We start from the raw sequence: 23462 nt of genomic DNA, 5'->3' as shown, positions 1-23462 counted from the left end.
CCCTTTACCTGTGCAGATTTAAGGAGGAGATAGATACAATAGTAGACTGTGCCTCAACCCCAGTGACAATCTTTCTAAACAAAAACTCTGTCCTTCTTTTTCAAGCTGCTATATTTGTCTTTTTAGGAAGAAGTTGTATCACAGATGCTAGATTGTATTCTAACCAAAGTAATTTCTTCCAGTTGTGTGTGTATGTACGTTTTTTTCTCTGGTGTTTTAGCTATGTCAAAACTGAGTTGCCTGTTTTTCTGTTGTTCCCACACACCTGCTGATTGTTTTTTCTGTGATGACTTTGGGGCTTCTTGAAAAAGCAATCTCCTGAAACCTAGTGAGAAGGCTATCTTATTGCATTTGTTTTGTAAACAAATAGTACAATCTCAGTTTACATTTAGAAAGATTCAGCAAACCATATTATACAAAAAAGCAGTTGTAGTTCACTATGGGGAGCTATTATTGGATAGAATTCCAGCATGGAAGGTTAATTTATTCTTTGTTATATGCAATTTAGGCTTCTCTATAACAGTCTGTCATCCCTCGATTCTGCAACTTTAAAGTCCAAAATGGTGTTGTCTGTCTTCTTTAAACTTGGTGCACGAATCTCATCACACACATGATTAAAAATATATGTAGTTGTTATGTCTGCAAATTGTGTTTTTAAGTTGTATGTATAAAACATGCATATACAAGTGGCAGACACACAAGATTCACTAGGGAGGGGGGAAATTCCACTGTCCCCCTCCCCATGCTTCCTTGCTGGGCCGCTGGTCTGCAAAGCCACCACCAACAGCTGCCTGGCTCATGCAGTGGGGGAAGTAGAGGGAGGCAGCTTCAGCTCCACTGTCCTCCTCCCCCCAGCCCGCTTGCAGCGCTGCCACCTCTGCCTGCCGGACACATGTGGCAGTGGCTCCAGTGGCAGCTCTGAGCTCCCCCTCCTGCCCACTCGCCTGCCACATGTGTTAATGGCGGCTTCAGCTCTCTGTCAACCACCCAGCTTGGGCAGCAGTAGCGGGTCCCACTCCTCTGCCTGACCCACAGTCACCACAAAGGGGGACATTCCCTTATGCTGTCTGTTCCTCTCTTTGGGGTGGTTTAACCCCCCTCCATTTTATGGGTAGGTGTTCTACATTTTTCTGCAAACCTGGGGGGGTTCCCTCAGGTCTGCAGAAGAATATCCTCTATCTGAAGCTGGACCCATTCTCCGGGTTTTTCTGCCTAGACAGGAACTAGGTTCAAAATTAGATATGTGATACTTTATAAACATGGGTAAAATCTAGCCAAAGTTTAAACATGTTGTGGTCCCACTGTTTTTGATAGGAGATGGTTCAGCATGGGTAGCATTAAGTATATTAGGCCTGTCAAATAGTTATCGTTTCTCTGTTAAAATAATATAGGAAATAAAAATAATTCTCCTCTGACTCTTAAGGCTTCAGGTGTGGAGAGTTTTGTACCATTAAAGTAGTCCCTAGTATTGAAAAAGGTTAATAGTGTAGATTAAAACACTGGAAACAGTCTTGAATAGAATGCTCTCAGTATTGGCTATGGATGAGGTTTACATTTCTATAGAACTATAGTAAAGGTTGCAGGTTCATAACTGAGATTCCCCTCCCCCCCTTTTCTATTTAGGTTGGCAGGGATCTCCCAATCCGACCCAGCGGCAGCAGACACATCAAGAAGCAAACATTTGTTGTGCATGCTGGGACAGATACAACAGGAGACATTTTTTTCATGGAGGTAGAGTACAAATTAAAAGTTCATAAAATCAGTAATATGAATTGAGTTTTGCTTGATGATTCCCATCTTAAGACTCTTTGTTCTTTCAGGTATGCGATGATTGTATTGTGCTGAGGAGCAACATTGGCACTGTATATGAACGCTGGTGGTATGAAAAACTCATCAATATGACATACTGTCCCAAAACTAAAGTGCTGTGTCTCTGGAGGAGAAATGGCCAGGAGACCCAGCTGAATAAGTTCTACACCAAAAAGGTACATTTTCTGTCCTACTTTTGTCACAGCGAGAATAGAATAGAAATAAAAGGGCATTTGTCTGATAGCCTCAGACTTCTCTGTATTTGAGATTTTCCTGTGTTATTAGCGTTAACTAGTACTGTGTGAGAATGGAGTATAACTTGAAATTGTTTCCATGGGTGAAGTTGCATAATATGTCATCTGTGTCAGCAATTTTCATTTTAAACATGGTTTCAAAAGGTAAGATGTAGGTGCCATGTTTCTAGTAAACTGCTGACATCCTAATCTTGGGTTTAAAATGTGATTGATGCAGTTGTAATCCCTGTACATAGGAAGAACTCTGCTGGATCTGACCTGTAGCCAATTAGTCCAGCATCCTTTTTCACATAGTGGACTGTCAGTTGCCCTAGAGGGCAAACAAACAAGGCATAGAGGCCAAGGCTTTCTCCTAGTGTTGACATATAGCAGTGGTATTCAGAGGTTTGCTGATCCTTCCCTTTAGCCGCCATGGCTAGTAGCCATTGATGGACCTCTCCTCCATGAATATGTCTAACACTCTTCTTAAGTCATCTGTGTTTGTGCCCATCACTACATCGACTGACTGATTTCACAATTCAATTCCGCATTGTGTAAAAGAAGCATATCCTTTTGTCTGTTCTGAACCTGTTGCCCATCAGCTTCATTGGATGTGCCCTCAAGGTCTAGTATGATGGGGGAGGGAGAAAAAGCTCTCAAGCCACTTTCTGCACCCCCATGCATAATATAATAAACCTATATCATTTTCCTCCCTTAGTCATCTTATTTCTAAAAATGGAAACCTCCAGCCTCTTTAGCCTTTCTCATAGGAAAGGTGCTCCAACTCCTTAATCATCTTGGTTGCCCTCTCTTGTACTTTTTTCAGCTCTGCAGTATCCATTTTAAGGTATGATGACCAGAATGGTACACAGTATTCCAGATGCCCGTACACCATAGCTATATACAATAGCATTACTGTGTTGGCCATTTTGTTCTCTGTCCCTTTCCTAATAATCCCTATCTTGGAGTTTGTCTTTTTCGCTACTGCTGCACTCTGAGTCACCATTTTCATTGATCTATCCACTACAACTCCTAGATCTCTTTCAGTCTCGGCCTGATTCAGACTCCCTCAGCATGTATTTAAAGTTAGGCTTTTTTGTTCCAATGGGTATCACTTTACACCTACCAACTTCATTTTCCACTCACCAATTTATAAAGATTCTCCAGGAGCTCTTCACAACCCATCTTGGTTTTCATCCTGAATAATCCTGTAAAATGTCAAGGCCCATTAATCTCTTTATCTGTAACCTGGGAAGATTATAGTAATTTGTGTGCTGTTTAATAAAATAGTAAGGTTCTACTATTTTAGTCAAATATAAAATTGGAAGCTCTTAGACCCACTTGACACAAATTGTTTGTAATTAAATATGCTCTCATTCCCACATAAAATAAACATTAGTGCAATATAGTGTGATCAAACCTGTTGAGTTCCCCCAAAATAGTATTTTGTAAGACAATATTTTATGATATTTGACAAATATAAAGCAACAACTTCCAATAGTTCATGAATTAAAATATTATGTCGTGCATGCCCTAGTTATATCTAGATTAGATTACTGCAATACACTCTACATAAGAAGTGTTTTAAAACTTCAATTGGTGCAGAATGCTACAGTCAGGATTTTGACTGGAATAGGTTGTAGGAACCATATCACTCCAGGCTTGGCTCATTTACATTTTGTTTCCTGGCACAATTCAAGGTGTTGGTGCTGACTTTTAAGAACATAAGGAGCTTTTAGACCCATTCTCCCATTTTCTTTCTTCCTTTGAAAAATGTCTGATTCTATCTGGTAATGTCTGCATGTCCTTTTGGAGAAGAAGAAGGAAAAGGAACTATAGACATTCTGTGAAGCCACAACTGCTTGTTCTGGCTGCTCAGAGAAGGAATGTCCTCCTTCCAGAGGGTATAATCCACCCCGTTAGTTTCTCATATCCTCAACCTAGTATGTTTCACTTCCTGTAATTCATCAACAGTGTTCAAGGACAAGGCACTACCTTTCTGTTGTGAGAAGCCAAAGATAGAAGGCAGGGCCAAATGACATTAAACTCTCTCCATCCAGTCACCAAGCAGCTCTGATATGGTTGCAGTAATGCTGGAGTTATCACATGGACCGGAATGAATGCATCTTCTTCAGCCACAAGCAGTACTTTTCTCTGTTTTCACAGGGCAGCAGTGCATTGAGATCCAGTGTGATATAGTGGATAGTGTTGGATTTGAACTGAAGGGGCCTGGGTTCAAATTCCTGTTTACCATGAAAATTTTGGAATGACTTCAGGCTAGTTTCCTGCTCTTAGCCTTCACTGGATTTTTGTGGTGTTAACATGGCATAACCCCCAGGCACATTCCTCATAGCTGTGTGGAAGAAGGACAGGATTCATGTTAATAAAGGTCTGCTTAGAGATTTTGCATTTTATATGCCTTATTGTTACTTTTTATTTTCTTCTATTGTAGTGCAGGGAACTATATTATTGTGTAAAAGATAGCATGGAGCGAGCAGCAGCAAGACAACAAAGCATAAAACCAGGTAAGAGAAGGAATGGATGAGATTGGGCAGGTACTCAGCAACTTTCTTACAATATTTTTGAGGTGTGCATGGTACTTTATATTTAAAGTTTGGAATAAGCTATGTTTACTACTGGCGGTGTTGATGGCCAAAAAAAAAAAAAAAAAAAAAGAGAGAGATAATTCAAATTCTAAGTGTGTACAAGGATAGCCGTTAGGGGCAAGTTGGACATGGACATCAGGGATAGATTATAAATCGAAGAAGAAGAGTAAGGAATCCTCTTTAAGGGGCAATAAGTCCTGTCTTTCTCAGTATGTGTTAATGTTACTTGTGTGAAAAAGTACAAAAGTAAGATGACATCCCAACTACAGACGTTCTGTTTATGGTCATGCTATTATAGCTTCTGCTGCTAAAACATAAAAGGAACTGAGTGAGCTAGTTTAATTTTTTTTTTCTGTTGCAAAACTCATATTAATACTTACAAAGTAAGGGACCCATGAGAAACTTGTGGGGAAAGGAAATCCTGTCCCCCCCCCACACACACACAGTGTCCCTGCTTCATCTCCCCTTTGTGCTCGCCCCTCCTCCTTCCCCCCCATCAGTGCCATCACCTCCTCCTACTCTTCTCCCCCCCATCACCACACTACGTTTATGCTCCTTCCTTTTCTGACCTCCTCTCAGCCAATCTTTTATTTTTATTTTTATATATATATATATATATATATATATATAAAAACCTAGTTGTATAAAGTTATTAGACTACCGCATAATGCCAACGGTGATCTCGCATGATCTCAGCTGACACTTTTTTAAAGTTGCAAGCTGTATGCAGGCTCACAGATAACTCTTCATTGGAGTGAGGTTGATCCCCAATTTTAAAATATTTTTCTGTAAGCTTTGGGGTTGTACAGTTTTTTTTTTTTTGATCTGCACTTTGGGGCTGAGTTTAAAATTAGATACAAGATTAATTTGTAAATTGTTTGTTTTGTTAGCTACTTTGAGCAAGTTAGATTTTGGAACAGTAAGATATAAATAATTTTTGATATAATAAAACCTAAAACTGTATATTTCTTGGTTTAGGATTTGTGTTTTGAAATGCTATGATCCCTTAAAGCCTGGGAAAATAGCTTTAAACCTACTTACAATTTCTAAATTTGTCAGATACCTAGTTTTGGGTTATGATCCCAGGGACTGAGAGAGGCTTTTCTGCTGTTCTTTGTTATATATTCTATAGAAACCACAGATGAATTATGACTCTGTTTTGGGAAGATAATTGCTTGCCAGGATTCCTCTGCAATAGGTCATGCTTTGTTTTTCATGTATATATTCAGATCACTTTGTTTTGGGGAAAAAGTCCTTTTGTTGTTGTTGTTCTGTAGGCCCTGAATTGGGTGGAGAATTCCCAGTGCAGGATATGAAGACTGGTGAAGGAGGGCTACTCCAAGTTACACTGGAAGGAATTAACCTGAAATTCATGCACAGTCAGGTAGGAAACAACCCTTCAATTATATGTATTTGAGCATGAAGCTTCTTGAAGCATTCCAGTATGAATGTGTTTCCTCTTCCCTGCATTCACAAGGGGGAAGGAAAAGGCATACAATTTCTCTGTTTTTGTAATTAGTGTTAGGCAGGTACAATATACTTTAAAGATTTTGCACAAGATAGTGACTCTGACTACTAGTTGGCAAAATTCATAAATCGCCTATCAGAGAGCTGTTAAAATATGACCAAAAGGATTTTTAAAATTACTTAGAAACTAAACCCAATAAGTATGCAGTGGAGTTGCTGATTAAGCTTTTCTTCACAATGTTATAGATGAAGAATGTCTTTTTTAATTTGGAAAGTATAGTTAATATAGTATTGTGAGTTTGGCTATGTTCGATTTCTAGAATTATCTCCAGCAACATTTAATAATTGTGGAATGCTCAAGGCAGATTGTATGAGCATGGCATAAAACATACCTTAGTCATTCTAATGGAGCAGTTCATTCACTATTTACCTGTAGTATACCTTTATCGTATAGAATTGGCATTGGAAAGTTATTTTAATAGCTTATTTTGCATCATATGTAGCTCTTTTGTTCTTAATAGTGGAAAGTGTTGCAGTATATACAGAGATACAGAGAGACTTCCTCATAAAGATAAAGACATTGTTCTTTTGGGTGTAGAGGAAACACAAATGGAATTGTGTGTCACTCTTTGTCATTTTATCTGGATGTGTTTTCTTTTTGCTTCTCTTGATCATTGTTTTTCTTTTGCTTCGTGTTCATGTTTGTGTTGCACATGTTGTAGAATCAGTTTCAGGGCTGTGAATGTGTGTGTGTGTGTATGAGATTGAGAGAAAAATGGAGAATAAAATTTGACAGGCAGCCTCATGTGCAGTGCATTGTTTTCTTGTATGTTCAACCTTCCCTCTACTGGTGCCCGTAAATGCCAAGGGACTGCGCTTCAACAAAGCTTTATGCACAGGCACAGGAAATCCAAGTATGTGAGTGGAGGCTTTTTTGAAGTTTCCACTGCAACCTCTTGCATTACTAAAGAGGCAAGCCACATTTCAGTTGACTTCACGTAAAATAAGTAGCTTTGTTGAATGGCAGCCAAGGTGTTTTACAACTTGTTTTCTTATGATCAAACATCTGTTCCTTTCTGTATGTAGGGGTATATATGTGACGCACAGAGGAGAAGTGATAAAAAATCATTGTGCAAATCTGATTTCCTCCCATTTCTGATCATTTAGGGCAGAACTGCATTTTTATGCCAACAAACGTGTGCTTTCAGACCTGTGATGAAGTAATATAGATGTAAAGGATTAGGCCATTTGCACAGGAGGAGGGGGATGTTTAACTCTTCCCATGCCTGCTAATTATCTCCTATAAATGCCTCTTCCTCTGGCAATTGCCTTCTCTTTATTTTATTTCTGACTTCAGAAGTCCTCTGGAGAAAAAATAGGTTGAACATGACTGGGGGAGGGGTATTCATCTGGCAGACAGTTTAAGAAAATCTCCCTCTCTTGCATACTCCCCTCCCCACACATTAGCGTTATGAGGAAACTCCATCTAAGTTTCAAATATGTTATTGATTCTCAATTAATGCATTCTACTTTTCTACATATTTAGGTTTTTCATTGAGGGGAGCATGTCAGTCAGTTGGGTGGTTGTTCAAACATACAGGAGAACTTTCCATTTTTGAAGATTCAGAGAGATGCTTAATCATTGTTCCTGAGATTTTTGAAGCTGTCTGTGTATATTCTTGGGTTGCACAGTCTGATTTTCAACAGTAAATATTGTTGCTGTCCACTGATATTCTTTTACTGTGAATGAAAGATAAACAAAATATTATTTAATTTGAAGTTCTGTTCTGCCCTTTCCCATAGGTTAACAGCAGGTCACAGTATTTCAAAAACATAAATATGAATGTAATCCTGAAAAGATACACAGTGTAGGAAACAGAAAACAAGTAGTAACTAAATTTAACAATATCCCAGCTAGGAACCTGACACACTTTTCCTACACATTCACATTTTCTCAGACCAGCTTTTACCCTTAAGCATTAAATGCAGCCCAAACAATAAGAATTTAAAATACATAAAATGCTCAGGTTTGGATTTTATTGATTTGGGGAGGGAAATCCTTAATAATGAAAGAGCAACCAGAAACACATCTGTATGCATATAACTGGGATATAAAGGAGGAGGTTGTCTTTGAATCCTGTGTATCTTAATCCGTTTTGGGATTTTATAGGGGAAGGCCAAGAACTTTAATTATGTTTAGAAACATGGCTGGCTGAAGGCATGTTGCCGCTCCATGTACCCTTGCCCATCTGGTGCTGCCCCTGCCTGGTTCAAGGCTTTCATCCCATCTTGGACCTCAACCACAGTGGCCCAAGTGCAGAGGGGTGGGCTGCTTTGTGTACCTCTTGCACTGGATCCAAAGAAGTGGCAGTGGTGCAATGGGTATATACTCCTCTGCTTCCCCTGCTGGGTCCAAGACAGGCGTGAGAGATATTGACACTGCAGTCAGGTTGCCAGCCTCTAGGATGAGTCACCAAAAATATAGAACTTGAGCTGCAAACTTAGAGCTAATCAAACCTATGCAGCCACTATGGCTTAAATTAAATTAACAAAAACCAACGACACAGTATTAATCCTCATTCCATAATATAATTGGTCATTTGTTACTTCACAAATGCCTGAAAGACTAATGAGGTTGCAAACTGTTGCACCTAAGTAATAGTGTGCAACCCTTACTCACATGTATAAATACCACAGTAAGTACTGATTATATCAACACCATACAAAAATATTTCTAGGTCAAGAAACAACTATAACAAGACAGGTTTCCGGTATATTCTACTGTTTCATGAAATATTTCTTCAGTTGTCTGACATTAGTCTTTCAGGCATTTATGAAGTAACAAATTACCAATTATATATATTATGAAATGAGGATTAATACTGTGTCATTGGTTTTTGTTTAATTTAAACCATAGTGGCTGCCTATGTTTGATTAGCTTCTAGGATGAGGCCAGGAGAGCCCCTGGAATTACAACTGATCTCCAGACAACAGATCAGGTCCTCTGGAGAAAACGGCTGCTTTGGAGAGTGGACTCTATTAGCATTATGCTCTGCTGAGGTTCCTTCCTCCCCCCCAAAAAAAACCCTGCCTTCACCAGGCTCCACCCCCAGATTTCCAGGAATTTTCCTAATCTGGAGTTGGTAAACCCTGCTATGCAGTCTGCCTTGGTCTGGGAGAAGGTGACAGGAGAAAGCCCCATTGGTGACCTCCTCTCACACTGCTGCCCTCTGCTAATTTTGCAGCCCCTTGGATTAGTGGAGGGGAAGGAGGAAATGAACCAGCCCTGTCTAGAAAGCTAGCAGGAAATGAATGTAGCTCCTAGAGCCCTGGCTGCAACATGCTGTCTAATAAGCTTCTCCCAAGAGGTGAGCTTCTGTGTTTTGTATCAGTAGTCGTTTATGAATTAAACTCCATTGGTGTTTCAAGCCGAATACATTGCGTTTACCTTCAGTAGCCTGCTACAGAGGTAAAAATTACAAAAGATAGTGCTGAATTCCATATTTTCCCTTAGAAAGTTGGTGCTTCATTAAAAAGTTGCAGACTATCCAGAGATTGATCTGGGTAGAAATTTTACACCTGCTTTCTGGGTCATTGATTTGCAGTTCCTCATTTGTTGTTAGTCTTTTTAAACATTATTTTTGAAATTTGCTGACTTTGAACCATTTTACCCATTTACTAAGTAATAAACGTAGCTTCTTCAAATCCTTTTCTAATAATTCTGCCCTACTTTTTGGCACAGTACATGAAATTAATGTTGCATGTACGGGTGTATTGAACGGAACTGAATTAAACTGAAAAAAAGTTTTATAACAATTCCAGTACAGAGGTATCCTAAGAAGGGAGAACAGGGTACCTCTGTACTGGAATTATTATTCTAAGGGTACAGAAAGACAGTAAAACGAAATGGGACTTCACGCTAACATCTGGAGTTGTCTTTTGCCCAAATCACAAGACCTCTTGGTCATTATTGCAGTATTGTGTGGATTCAAGCTGTTCGTTATTATTATTTTTTAATTAAGTTTATTTTGTTGCTTAGTTAGAGACTGGGAGCCATTTTGTGGGAGGAAATCCTTTAAGAGGCTGTGAGATTTAAAAAAAAAACTTATTTCAAGGCAATGTACTTACTCTTCCCCCCTCCCCCAGTGCTGGAGTACACACACCCTTCCTTGTGAGGTTTTTTTTACACCAAAGCAATTCTCTTTGCTCCTCTCAACCACTGCCCCTCCAAGCACAAAGGCTGCCATCAACTTCTACTACTTTGCTCCTTTGGCAATTTATGTTCACTAGTAGAAGTATAGAGCTAATTAAAACAAAAAATCTGTAAAGTCAGGTGAAAAACACAACACTAGGACTGAAGTACTTATATTCTGATTTCCCTTCTGTTTTCTTTCTACATACATCATGAGTTGTTCCTCACCTTGAAAGTGTTATCAGGGGTCCAATTTCTGGATGTGGAAAAAAAATGGGATTGAGTGGGATCATTGCTATTGAAAAAGCTTGTTTGTTTCCACACAATTGGTTTCTGGCTCAGGGAGGTAAAAATCAGTGCTGCTTCATCTTTCTCAATCTCCGCGTTTCTATTTAGTGTCAGTCTGCAGTCTCTAGATCTTAAGAGGCAGTGCGAGCAGTGTCAGGTGTGGAAATGCAGTAGCCTCCTGGCTAGGGTGGGGAAGCACGGCACCTCTTGCCCTGCCCTCTGTGCTGGAGGAGGATGCATGGAGAGGCAGGCAGTTAGTAGGCTGGGGCAAGACCACAAATCGGAGGCCAAATTTCTGAGCAGCTGGTGGACCTTCCTTTGTGTTGTGTTTCAAGGTGCGTTGGTTTTTCTTTTTGCTGTAATGCAATTGAGTGCCTGAAGGGGGTAGCGATGTTGGATATGCCAGAGTTACTAACTCCTTCGTTTCTCTTCCATGCTTTCTCCTCCTGCAAGGAGCGGAAGGTACTCCATCTTCTGCTGTCTTCGCTTCTTAGCCTTTTAAAAGTTTTTTTTGGTTGATTTCTAGCATTGTGGCAATTTTTGGTTTTTTATTTTTGAATTTCCTTTTCTTTTGATTTTAGTAGTAAATTACAGTTGAATTTGGTAGTACGTGCTATGAAAATTGCAAGTTATAACTGCTGTGGTGTGCTTTTTGGTTTGGAAATAGTTTCCTCATTTATATTAATCGTCGTTTTTCTTCCTCTTGTTTTCTTGCAGGTTTTCATAGAGCTGAATCACATTAAAAAGTGCAATACAGTGCGAGGAGTCTTTGTCCTGGAGGAATTTGGTAATTACATTATTTTGATACTAGGTCTGTACTCACATGGCAGTAACTCAAATTTCTAGTCCCCTCAGTCAGTCAGAACTGTGTCTTTCGGATAACGGGTTTGTTTTTAAGGTGGGGTGATGAGGGTCAAAGAAGGTGGCGTAAGTTGCATCTGAAGGGGTTTCTGAGCTGGAGAGGACAAGTGGGTTTGTGGCATTAATTAAGCTCAGATAGTAAGAAAGAAAAGATAATCTCGATGTGGAATATAGCATGGATCTCAGGTGGCTCTGTGGAAGCAAGGAAATTTCAGTAGTGATTTTTCAATAATGCTGTTATTTCTATTTGAAGCAATTGGATGTGACATGCAGCTGATACATGCGTTGGGATAATACATTTTGATAATGGGCTCTAAACCATGACAGTTTCTGCCACAATGCATTTGCTGGCTAGAGGAGCTAGAGATGCTTGTGTTTGCCACATGGCAGCTTTTCTGGAAGTAGTATCTAATCTGAAAAGAATTGAGGCTAGCCATAAAACTTTGGTTACCTCTACTTGACGCAAGTTTTCATAGGGGTCAATGTAATATTTGTTTTTGTGGGAGTCATATTTTCTGATGGGGAATGAAGAAGAGATGAAAAAGGGCTTAAGAGGGGATGAAGAATTGTGCTAATATGTGTAGAATTTCACCCAAACTGGTTATAATAAAATATTAGCTTAAAATGAATTTCCTAGTATATCAGTATTCCTTGTCATATGTTGAATCTCTGAAAGATGTAATCATGTAATATAGAAAAAGATTCCAGAATATTACCTTCTGAAGATGGTTCTCCAAGATATATTTAAAGAGTATCCGCACAGGTACAAATCATCAGGTTAGTAGAGCCATGGTGCTCTAGATGGTGTGTAAACAACTTGTCTCACTTGCATGATGTGGGCGCCTGCACACCCATGATTCCATCTCATCCCATCCATCCAGTTATATGTCATGAAACAATAATATGACAATAGGCTGGCAAGCCTGCCTGCCACCTTTGTACTCCTCTTAAAGTATGCCCTCCCTCTCTCCCATCCACCCTCATATTTATGCATCTTGACCTCGCTGTAGGATTTGGTGTGGTGTTGGTACAAGGTCATCCTTTGTCATGCAGTTTTTGCTTTACAAGGTACTTATACCCACTTTTTGCTGTACCATCTGGGTCTGATTTAGTTCTGCATCAGTAGTTGCATGTTTTCCTAATATCTGAACTTTTTTAGTTCAAAAGGAAATTTTGTAAAATTGTTTCAATATTTAGTTTCAATATTTAGTTAATTTTCTATCCTTCATTACCATTTCTCTCTTTCTCATAACTGTACATGGTTGAAAGGGAAACAGCTATAGATTCTGTTTTTAAAAGTGCTTCCTTTCTGCATGAAAATATATTGTGTTCCTTACAGTAGTATGTTAGCTGTTACAGGCAAAAGAAGCTGCAGCAAAAAAAAAAAAAAAAGCATCTGATAACAAAAGAATAAAAAACATTCCAGTAGGGGCTCCCAACCTTATAAGCCTGTGATCACTTCAGGAATTTTGCAGGAGAGGGTAGTGGGTGTGTTCATAAAATGGCTCGTATGGGGGCGGAGCCACTCACAGAATGCTGAAACGTTGATGGAAGCAGCTGTTTCCAAATGGATGCTGCCTCCCAAGGCAATGCTTCCTGAGTTTTTCTGAATACCTCCTGCCTCAAGGAGGGGGAAGAAAGCCAGGACAGGGGGCTTGCTTTGGGGAAGAGACAATGTTGGTTTCAGAAATGGGACAGTTTGGTACATGCAAAGCCACAGGGCTAGGTTACCAAGCACAAAGCTATAAGAAAATCTGTCTCCAGCCAAGCCTAGAACACACAGCTGTGACTTGTCTGCCCAGAATGAGCTCAGCACTTTAGTAGTTAGTCACCTGTTAGGACGTTATTTGCGTCTTCCTTTTCTTTCCATTCAAGACCCTTTGGATTTTATCCCAGAAGTAAAAGGGTACCAGGAAACTAATGGCATGGAATGGGGCATATTGACGATTGCTGCATTGCATAACATCATGCTCTGTAGTCAAAACACAAGCTGCCAATAATGATATCTAATGGAATACAGCACTCAGGTCAAACTAGAAATTTCTTGTAAGGTTCATGCTCAGAATCTTCTTTTTTCCCTTTAAAGTTTTATAGCAGCTATGGGGTAAACTGAATTGGAACCACAGTGCTGGGGAGAGAGAAATCTAACTCCCCAAGATGATTAGGGGGTTGGAGCCCTTTCACTATGAGGAAAAGCTGGAGTCTGGGATTTTTCGGTTTAGAATAAGGGGGGACATGATAGAGATTTATAATATGCACAGGGAGGAGAGAGTTGACAAAGGAAGAACTTTTTCTCCATTTCCCAAAATAGTAGAACTTTAGGACATCCAATGAATGTGATGGGCAGTAGATTCAGGTTGGACAAAAGGAAATACTTCTTGACACAGTGAGTGATTAAAATGTCAGAGGATGTAGTGATGGCCACAGGCATAGATAGCCTTAAAAGGGGATTAGACACCTTCATGGAGGATAGGTCTATCAGTGGTCACTAGCCATGGTGACTAAATGGAACCCCCACATTCAGAGGCAGTCAACCTCCCAGTTCCAGGAGGCAACATAAGGGAAGGCCTCAGCCTCTATGCCCTGTTGTTGGCCCTCTAGAGGAACTGGTTAGCTACTGTGTGAGACAGGATGCTGGACTAGATGGACCAGTGGTCTGATCCAGCAGGACTCTTATGTTCTTCCTTGTGCTATTTTGTCTATTTAATCCTCTGCTGTTGTTGTTTTTCCTGTGATGGGAAACATATATGAACCATACCAGATATAAATCGGGAAGACTGCAGAGGGGAGAAGGGTTTACCCCCCATTCCAAGCCCTGATTTATTTTGGTAGCAAAAACATTATATGAACCAAAAACCATACATTCTTCATTGGCAAACTTCTTTTTAAAACATTGATCTCTTCTTTATGTGTGTGTTTGTGCATGTGTCTTTTACATAAGGAGTTCCTTTTCCTATTGATCACTTACCAGTTAATACTTGAAATGCATCAGGGAAGACAATTTGGAGTGCTTCAGCAAATCAATGGAAACTGTAACATTTATGTGGCATTTTTTGAGGTTCGCCTCTTTACTTGATGTGAAATAGAATGCAGCCCCAGACTCTATGGGTAGATAAAGGAACTGAACAACAAGATTAGTCTGCTTATCATATGCAAATGTGGTATGAATGTATGGAGAGACTGGATATCGCAGCCATCAGGCAACACATACTAACTCCATTATGGGTATAATAAATCCCAAATGAAGAGTGTACATCGTCTTAGACCAACAGGTAGTAGAGAGCAAGAACCGATTTAAAAAGGGGGAAAGCTAGGCCTAAGATACATTTTGCCTATTTGCAGCAAGAGATCTGGAAGAGTTTGTAAATCTATTCATAATAGGCATGAATTTTATTTTGACTAGTGACTGTGTACATTTCCAAAAAGGAATAATTCAGGTGAAATTTTTTGAGGTGCCTCTCAAAGATTTTGACCTAAATTCAGCAGGTACTTCTCAGGCACTTGATTTGTGAGGAGATAATGGTTTTGCCTCTCAGTGCTGACCATTCATGAAAACCATATTCTGAATACTCTGACACAACAGAGCATTGAGGTCCAAACTGCCTGTTATATTTAACACATGATAACCACAAGGACTAGCAGCCATATGGCAGCTGCAAGTTCCACATATAAGCTCAATTTTAAATCATAACAGGGGCCTTATTTGGATGGAGACTGCAGCACAGGGGAGGATGGGCTACAGCCTCCCCTCTGCTCCATTTTCCTGACCCCAAGCTAACTTGAGTGGCATTATTTGCACCATTAGGGTATATTGCTTGCACATGCAATATATATTGCTTGCACATGCAGCCTCCTGTGGGGCAAATAAATGGTGCTGGGGGAAGGCTGGACCCCCCCCCCCAGTGCCACAATCCCGATCCAAATTGGGTCCCTGCAACATTTGGAGCTGAGTTTCCATGGATAACACAGAGCTGGTGTCCTGCTGCAAGTCCCCATGGGGATCATGTGTAAATAGGGTTGACAACACCAGCTGGGGAAATTCCTGGAGGTATGGTGGCAATGCCTGGGGAGAATAGAGTTTGGGGAGGGGAGGTAGCTCAGAGGCATGATGAGAATAATTCCATGGGCAAGGATGCTGGAAGGGAAAGTGAAATATGGGCTCTGCTAAAATAAGAGCTCTGTGGCAAGATATCATAGTCCCACTGTACACCGCATTGGTCAGCCCACACCTGGAGTACTGTGTGCAGTTCTGGAGGCCTCACTTCAAAAAGGATGTGGACAGAATAGAGCGGGTGCAGAGGAGAGCGGTGAGGATGGTCAGGGGCCTGGAGACCAAGCCCTATGAGGAAAGGCTAAGGGACTTGGGAATATTCAGTCTGGAGAAGAGGAGGTTGAGGGGGGATATGATTGCTCTCTTTAAGTATTTGAAAGGTTGTCACTTAGAGAAGGGCAGGGAGCTGTTCCTGTTGGCAGCAGAGGATAGGATTTACAATAGTAGGTATAAATTACGTGTGGAAAAGTGCTGGCTGCATATTAGGATTTTTTTTTTTTTTACAGTAGGAGTAGCTTAGAAGTGGAATCAGTTGCCTAGGGAGGTGGTCAGCTCCCCCTCACTGGCAGTCTTCAAGCAGCAGCTGGATGAACTCTTGTTAGGGATGCTCTAGGCCAGTGGTGGCGAACCTATGGCACGCTGAGCCAGGGCTGCCGAGGGACGGGAGAGGCGGTGGCGGGTTGGCGATCGGGCAGCTCTCAAGGTTCCCCCTGGGCGCCGGACGGGGTCTGCGCTCCGGAGAGCAGCCATGGACTGGCCGGCTACTGACGGCTTGCTGGGGCTTCTCCTGCTCCTGTCGCTGCTGCTGGTTTCTCGCTTCCGGAGGTGCCGGTGAGTCGCTCGGTTGCTTTCACCGGTTCCCCCCAGGGAAGGGGCTTCCAACGGGGGAGGGGGCGAGGATCCTCCCCTCCCCGTCGGCGAGGGACCTTCCCGGTGGGGGTTTGTGCCCCCCTCAGGGATCCCAGCCCAGCCTTCTGCTTCCCCATACCGGCCAAGTGGGATGTTCACACATGGATGCTGGCGCGTGTTTCTGACTCTTGTCTGTCCGCCACTCTCGGAGATTCGTTTTCGCCATCTATGAACTATGGCCGTTTATGCATGGGAGGTTTTGCCTTGGATTTGCCGTTCTCTAGATGCACATTTTCCCCATCCAAATTCTCAAAACTCAAAAATAAGCCTCCATGCTGAGTTTTGAGAATTTGGATGGGGAAAATGTGCATCTAGAAAGCAGCAAATCCAAGGCAAAACTTCCCATGCATGAATGGCAAAAATCTGAATGGCATTCTTATGCGGGTGGAGGCGGGTGTTTGAGTCCTGTGTTCGACTCTGTGTCTGGACGCGCGCAGACGTACACACAAGCAGTGTAAACGAGGCTCACAAGTGCTTCGGAATGTCAGAGGCAAAAACAGCCAGAATCTTTCCACTTGCAATGTGGGTACACCCAAAGGCCATCTAGTCCACCCCACTCTTCAAAATCATGAGCATCTACCCGCTGGTCTCTGACAGATCAACCCCCTGCAATTCTTTCAGAAGAATCTAAATTATAAAGAATGTGGGATTCAAGAGACTTCCTTATAATGAAACGGACGGGCAGGACAACCCTTTTGCAAAATTACTCCAAGCTAGAGTAGCATTGTGTAGTGGTTAAGGTATCAGATAAGGACCTGGGAAACCCAGGTTCAAATCCCTACTTGCACCATGGAAGCTTGCTTGTTGACCTTGGGCCAGTCACTCACTCTCAGCCTCTACCCTGGCAAGTATTTGGATGGGAGACCACCAAAGAATACCAGAATCCTGATATGGAGGAAGGCAATGGCAAAACACCTTTAAACGTCTCTTGCCTTGAAAAACAACAATAAAAAGTTGTTTGTATAATTGAAAGCTCTGTTATTGTGTTTTTCTTTTAAGACAAAAGATGTTAATGTATGAGATGTTTTTTTCTAAACTAAAACCTCAGTATTCAGGTTAAATTGCCATGTTGCCACATTGCGATAAATAAGTGGGTTTTGGGTTGCAGTCTGGGCATTCGGTCTCTAAAAGGTTCGCCACCACTGCTCTAGGCTGATCCTGCTTTGAGCAGGGGGTTAGAATAGATGGCCTGTATGGTTCCTTCCAACTCTGTGATTCTATGTTCTCAGCCTCAGAGCTGCGTCCACCCTTCCTCCTTGGCCTGCTGCTGAGCCCTACCAGATTGATTGCCGAATTGCTGCCCTCTCTGATCCCTCCTTTCTTCCTGCTTGCTTGCTCATCCATGTTCCCAAGCCCTCTGCCAAACAGCTGGGCTGTGGGAGGGGAAACACCCCTTTCTTCCCTCTCCTGTTGTTGGCTGCGCACTCCACCCTTCATTGGCCCTTGCCTTGCTAGGTTGGTGGACTGGCCAGGTCAGGCTGACTCCCACCCTAGCTGGGGGCCGCTGTGTCCTGGGGACTGCTGGGGGTGGCATGCTCTCAGCCACCATTGTAAATAGCGTGGGGCAATGTGTGCCTGGCGCTGACATCATCAGCATATGTCTCCTGTCACCAGTGAGGACCTCTGCTTCTTTGGGGCTGTCTGAGCTGGGGCTGCTTTCACCCCTGGCTCTGCCCCTACCCCCATGAGCTCCTGGGATAACTAGCGCTGCATGGGTGATTCTAGCGCCAGCTCCGACACTGGGCATAAGATATTTTAATAGTTTTATTTTTGTTTTTAGATAGTGTCTTGGTTGCCTCAAAGAAGCTATGTTTCTCTAGCCTTCTAACCAAGCACACATAGCTGCTGAATGGAAACTGCACAGTTTAAAAGAGGTGCTGCATAAATGAAAAGTCCTACAGGTGCTGTATAAATGTAAAGTCTTTGCCAGACCCACATTTAAATCAGAGATTTGGATACATTAGCAGGGAATATTGAGCCTTGTACCTGTCCCTTAATTCTTCCAAACAGCATAAAGCGGTAAAATACATCCCATACCTTACTGATTGAAATTTGGGATAGAAAAATATTCTGCTTACCTAGTCTTGAGCCTCACTAATTGATGTTTTTGGGCAGTTGCATTCTAAACTACTGAAGTTAAAGATGAAGGGAGAAAGAAGCTGTACATCTGGCCCTGGAAATCAGCAATTTCTCCCAGTAGTTCTTATGCCCTGCAGGATATACATTTTGTATGTATTCACATACACACAGGACCTGCAAGGATCTGCAGGGTGGATTTCATTTCCCCTTGTTCCCATCTTCCCACACCATTTCCTCTTTTCCTCCCTCTGGCAGCCTCACTGCTTCTATTTTTTTCTTGTTTATTTTTCTCCTTCCCACCTTTTATCTTTATCTGTCTCCCCCCCCAAAGTTGTCCCAGGTTTCATTTTGTGGATTTTGTTGATTTGCACTCTGGAGCAATGTTCATCATTAGCTATAGGATGCAGGTATCTACAGGGAGAGACTGAGTCTCATTCTGGGGAGGGAGGGAGTCATAATGAAACAATCCATTGGATGTGGAATATGAAAGCCTCAGTGCAGCGACTGTCATCTTTGCGAAATCCCGTCCTCTGCTTCCTTTCATATAGGAAGAATTTTCGTTTCAAACAGCTATTCAGAAAGATATGATTAACATAAATAATGAGCTTATGCTGTAAGACTCATTGATTAAATGTTATTTTTCAAAGTCATTGTGCTGTAAGCTTGGTGGTTGTTTTGTATGTTATAAAAATTCCTGGCACAGAACTAATGTAGCACACTTAACCTGGCGCAGAGCTAATGCAACAAACTGGAAGTTAGAGATGGGATCCTGGGGCGCAGGGATAGGCCGTGCCCACAACTACTCAGACAGAGGGTGAAAGCAGAGCAGGAATATTAGGCCTTTGGCTCTGGAATTTGAGTTACTGCTATGTACTCATGCTTTACTTTTTTGTGGCCCCTTCACTGTCGCTGCTATGAAAACCTTCATTCTCCAGCAGGTAAAGTGTTTCCCCCCAATCCTGATTCTTTCCTAGTCCTTTTTATTATTCTTCACAGGACACGAGGCTGCAGGATGTTTTCTTACGTACTTCTAAATTAGCAATGTCAGAAATAATAATATTCCTAGATGAGAGATATCCCTTTTTCCTATCCTTAAAAAAATACTTTGCGGCAATAATCGTTCGTAATTTTTTATCTGTTTAAAATCCTACTGTTCTTTTCTTATCCCCCCCCCAAAACAACAACAACAACAACATTGTCTTCTGTACCAAAGGAGGTGTAAGCACAGAGTCCTTGAGCTGGGCAGAAGGTGGCTTCGGAGAGCATGATGGCCCCCTGTCTAAGTTTTGAATTTGAGGACTAGGGTCTTTGCCACTTCTCTGCTTTTCCTGCCTCACGATCCCAGTCCCTTCTGACTAATCTTGTTTTTCAATATGAACTTGCAGTCTTGTTATAGTTGCTCCAGTCTGGTGTATGTCGGCTTCATTTTGAATTGTTTGATGGTGAAACGGAATTGCTGTCGGACCATATGGTTCCAGTTAGTAAAGTAGCTTAGAGATATACTTCATTCTTTTGCCAGCTCAGATCACTGGGATCATGAGTCAATGTCTCACAGGCATGTACATGTTTTAAAATAAAGGGAATTTTCCTTGGATGTATCCATCGATGTTGTCATCACAGTACCTTGGGTCAAAGTTACAGATGCGTTGTTTCATATTGGAGACTCATTGACATGCCTCAGTATATATTGCGTAATCTTTATTGTACAGTATTATTCTTTTTTCCCATTTAGGTTTTATGTTTCTCATGTATGAAAAGATTTGCCAGACGTTTGTGGCGCTTTCCTATAAGCATTTGCACTGACTTCACTTGTTCATAGATTTCCTCCCCCCTTATTAGGAGGTATCGTGGTTGAAAAGATACTCATCTTTCCCTCAACTATACTCCTATGCAACCAATATATGGCTTCATTTTGAAAAATCTTCCTTACATTGTCTTGTGGTTAGAAATTCTGAGGTGGTGTCAGTTGCTTTTTAGCAAAAAGATTCCAAATTGTGCCTTGCTTGTTCTCAGAGATTTTGTGGCTCTATTGATACGCAGGCTTTAAATCTGGGAAGCTGGAAACCAATTAACCCTTTCTTTGGTTGTTACCTGCTTTCTTGTGCTGAAGGAAGCAGGTTTATTATTGTCTAAGTGACGTTCTGTTAGTATAAGTGTAAATAGTTCATATGTATCCTGTTTGGGAAGCCATTGCTGCTGCACAGAGAAGATCTGAAATTGAGAATGTGAGAAATGTCAGATTGGCAAATCACTGAAAAAAAGTGTTGACACTCTACAGCTGGCCCTTGCTAAATATTTTACTTTGGAATATTCTGTAAAACCAGAATAAAAAGAAAAGCAACAGATGAGTCTGTATGAGAGCCTAAATTATCTTACCCTAAATCCTAAATTGTGCTCTGAATTATTTTTATTTATTATTCACTTTAGTGAACTGTCATGCAGTTTATTGATAGAAAGGAAACTGGATTAGTAAAGTGCCTTCTTCCTGCGGCTGTTTGTACATTTCCCTTCCCCTCACCTTTGGGAACATTGTACTATTCTCCTCATTTTTTCCTCTCGTTTTTTGAACTTTTTGTTTTGTCTCTTGCCCGTCCGGTTTTAGTTCCTGAAACTAAAGAAGTGGTGAGCCACAAGTACAAGACGCCAATGGTGAGTCATCTGCAGCTACTTGTAGTTATTTGCAAAGGTTTGTAGTTCTCATGGTTCTCACCCTGTGATGTCTGAGCATCTAGATTGCTGTCCATCTTGCATTTTGCTAATTTCCCCCAAAGACCTTGTCATTTATGCTTTTATTCCATAGGATGGTTCTGTGTAGGTATGCTTATGATTAGTTTCAATAGGAAGAGAATAGAAGAGTGAAAGAGTATACAAGAATTTACAGAAACATAACTTTTCATGGGCTCAAACTCACAAAGACCTCATGCTGCAATAAACTTTATGGTCTTTAAGGTCTCTTTCTCCCCCCCCCTCTTTTTTTGTCTGCAACAGACAACATGGCTACCCCACAAAAATAGGCTTTTAATATTTGTATTGGTCTCCAAAAGGAGGAATGTTGGGACTAGTGCAGAAAGAGGGACCAACAGTCTTGATGGCTTAAATTTTATCTGATTATTCCTACTGTAAAAATTGAAATAGTTGATCCTTAACAAATAATACATCTAGAAAATGAAACTGTTAATCTGTCATAGCATACAACTAATTGTAATGACATTTTATTTTTATCCCATTTGTCAGAAATTGAAAATATTTAAGCTATAAACTATTAAAAGTGGGAATACTTAGCTCCATCTCTCAAGTTCTATATTAAAAATCTGAAATACTTTCATTGGGATAGAATTCATAATTTCACCTATGGATGTCCATGAGAGTGCTCTACAGTTAAATGGAACATTATTTAACTAATTTGGATCCTCAGGCATAATATATAAGTTTAATAATAATTTTTAAACATGTTTATTTAAAAAAAAACATTTGGACAAGCAGCATACAAAAGAAAATTTAGGGGAGTGACAAATTATTAATGTAGTTTAAAGTTTGGGTTAGCGTTTGGATTGCTATCAAGCATAAGAAAGAGATCTTTTACCTGTCATTTTGAAAATATATATAGCTAATGGATCTGTAGCTGAAATTCAGCTCGCCTCCCCCCACTAACATTAGTACTTAGACACAAAATTGTGTAGTAAAATGTCTTATTGTAGGCCTTTTGGGGACCATATAGGCAGACCAGATACCAGACAAGATGAGTTAAGCCTTTTATGTTACCAGTGCCTACATTTTGTTCATTTAAATCATCTACTTGGGTTGGAGACATATGTAATATAAACGAGATTCTCAACAGGGCCTTTAGTTATAGTATATACTCCCAGATTTGGAATTAAAATGATAGATGTGCACATGAGCAAATGAAATACTGGTTCAGCTGTTAGTCTTGTCTGTCCTATTATTCTTCAGTTAAGATGCCTATTTCCTGGGGGGTTTCCTCCAAATGACACATGTATGTTTATTCTTTTGGACATTTATCCATTGCTGATTACAAAAAATAGTTCCAAAACTGCTCTAGGGAACAGCAATAGAATGGCTGAATGACAACACAGAAGCTGGCCAATTAGTCATGTCCATATCTGGTTTTTATTGCCAGTGTGCAGAGCTGCTATTTCTAGATCTTGACCCTGAAGAAGAAAGGGACTCTCCAGATTGGCTGTACTGGTACGAAGATGTTACATTTACATGTGTCTTCGCCCTCACATTTATTCAAATCTGAAGCTGTATGTGTTCCTTATCCTTTCAGCTCCTGGAGATTGATGGGTAACCCATACCAAGACACTATATCACATCCACCAAAGCATTTTATATTTCCTTGAGAAGTAAAGGATATCTAATGAAAAGTGAACAGTACATCCAAATATGCCCAGTCTAAAATTTAGTTGTCTAGAGTCTCATTATCTCCTTTTCTAATACCTTCTAGGCTCATGAGATCTGCTACTCCGTATTGTGTCTCTTCTCTTATGTGGCCGCAGTTCGTGGGAAAGAGGCAGAAAGCAAAAGTAAACCTCCTCGTCCAGTATCCAGCTGATCGTGATCACTGGGAAATACAGTGGCGTGTAATACTTCCCTTTCTGTTCGTGTTACTGGAGCTCGTATAATCATCTCTAATGAAAACTTGCTTTATTTATTACTCCGCAAGTTCCCCTAGAAGACTGTTCAGTCCCATACTGAAGCTGCCCTTCCATAGCATTTTGGAATGATCAGTATCCCTTTTAGAACAGTATATGATCTGCTCCTGCCAATCCTTTGGAATTTGCTTCTGGAATTAGCTCACTTGAGGTTCTACTTTTTTATTTTTGTGGGTACCATTGTTACATATTTCTTGAGTCTTGACTTTCAGGTTTTCAGTGATGTGTACAATGGAAATGGCTCAGGGCCTTGCCTGAGTTATCTTGTTGCTGTTATTTAAATGCTTTTAGGTC

The 23462-nt window shown here is 40.9% G+C and overlaps 1 protein-coding gene across 23 annotated transcripts in view; it reads left to right on the top strand.

The window, feature by feature from the left end:
- MADD (MAP kinase activating death domain) overlaps window positions 1-23186 on the top strand; it is a 67014-nt gene extending 43828 nt beyond the window's left edge. For 22 of the 23 annotated variants that reach the window (XM_056851368.1, XM_056851366.1, XM_056851362.1 and 19 more), the window contains 7 exons: window positions 1624-1731; window positions 1821-1985; window positions 4495-4567; window positions 5926-6032; window positions 11313-11382; window positions 21098-21144; window positions 22961-23186. In XM_056851368.1, the coding sequence (XP_056707346.1) occupies window positions 1624-1731; window positions 1821-1985; window positions 4495-4567; window positions 5926-6032; window positions 11313-11382; window positions 21098-21144; window positions 22961-23068 (678 nt within the window). In that variant the 3' untranslated portion in view covers window positions 23069-23186. The remainder of the gene's footprint in view (window positions 1-1623; window positions 1732-1820; window positions 1986-4494; window positions 4568-5925; window positions 6033-11312; window positions 11383-21097; window positions 21145-22960) is intronic. The other variant, XM_056851360.1, reaches the window with a different exon arrangement.
- The last annotated feature ends 276 nt before the right edge of the window (window positions 23187-23462 follow it).

Source organism: Euleptes europaea, chromosome 6 (genome assembly GCF_029931775.1).
Source record: "Euleptes europaea isolate rEulEur1 chromosome 6, rEulEur1.hap1, whole genome shotgun sequence".
NCBI lineage: Eukaryota > Metazoa > Chordata > Lepidosauria > Squamata > Sphaerodactylidae > Euleptes > Euleptes europaea.
The sequence above is the reverse complement of the archived record's forward strand: the minus strand, read 5'-3'. Positions and strand labels throughout refer to the sequence as shown.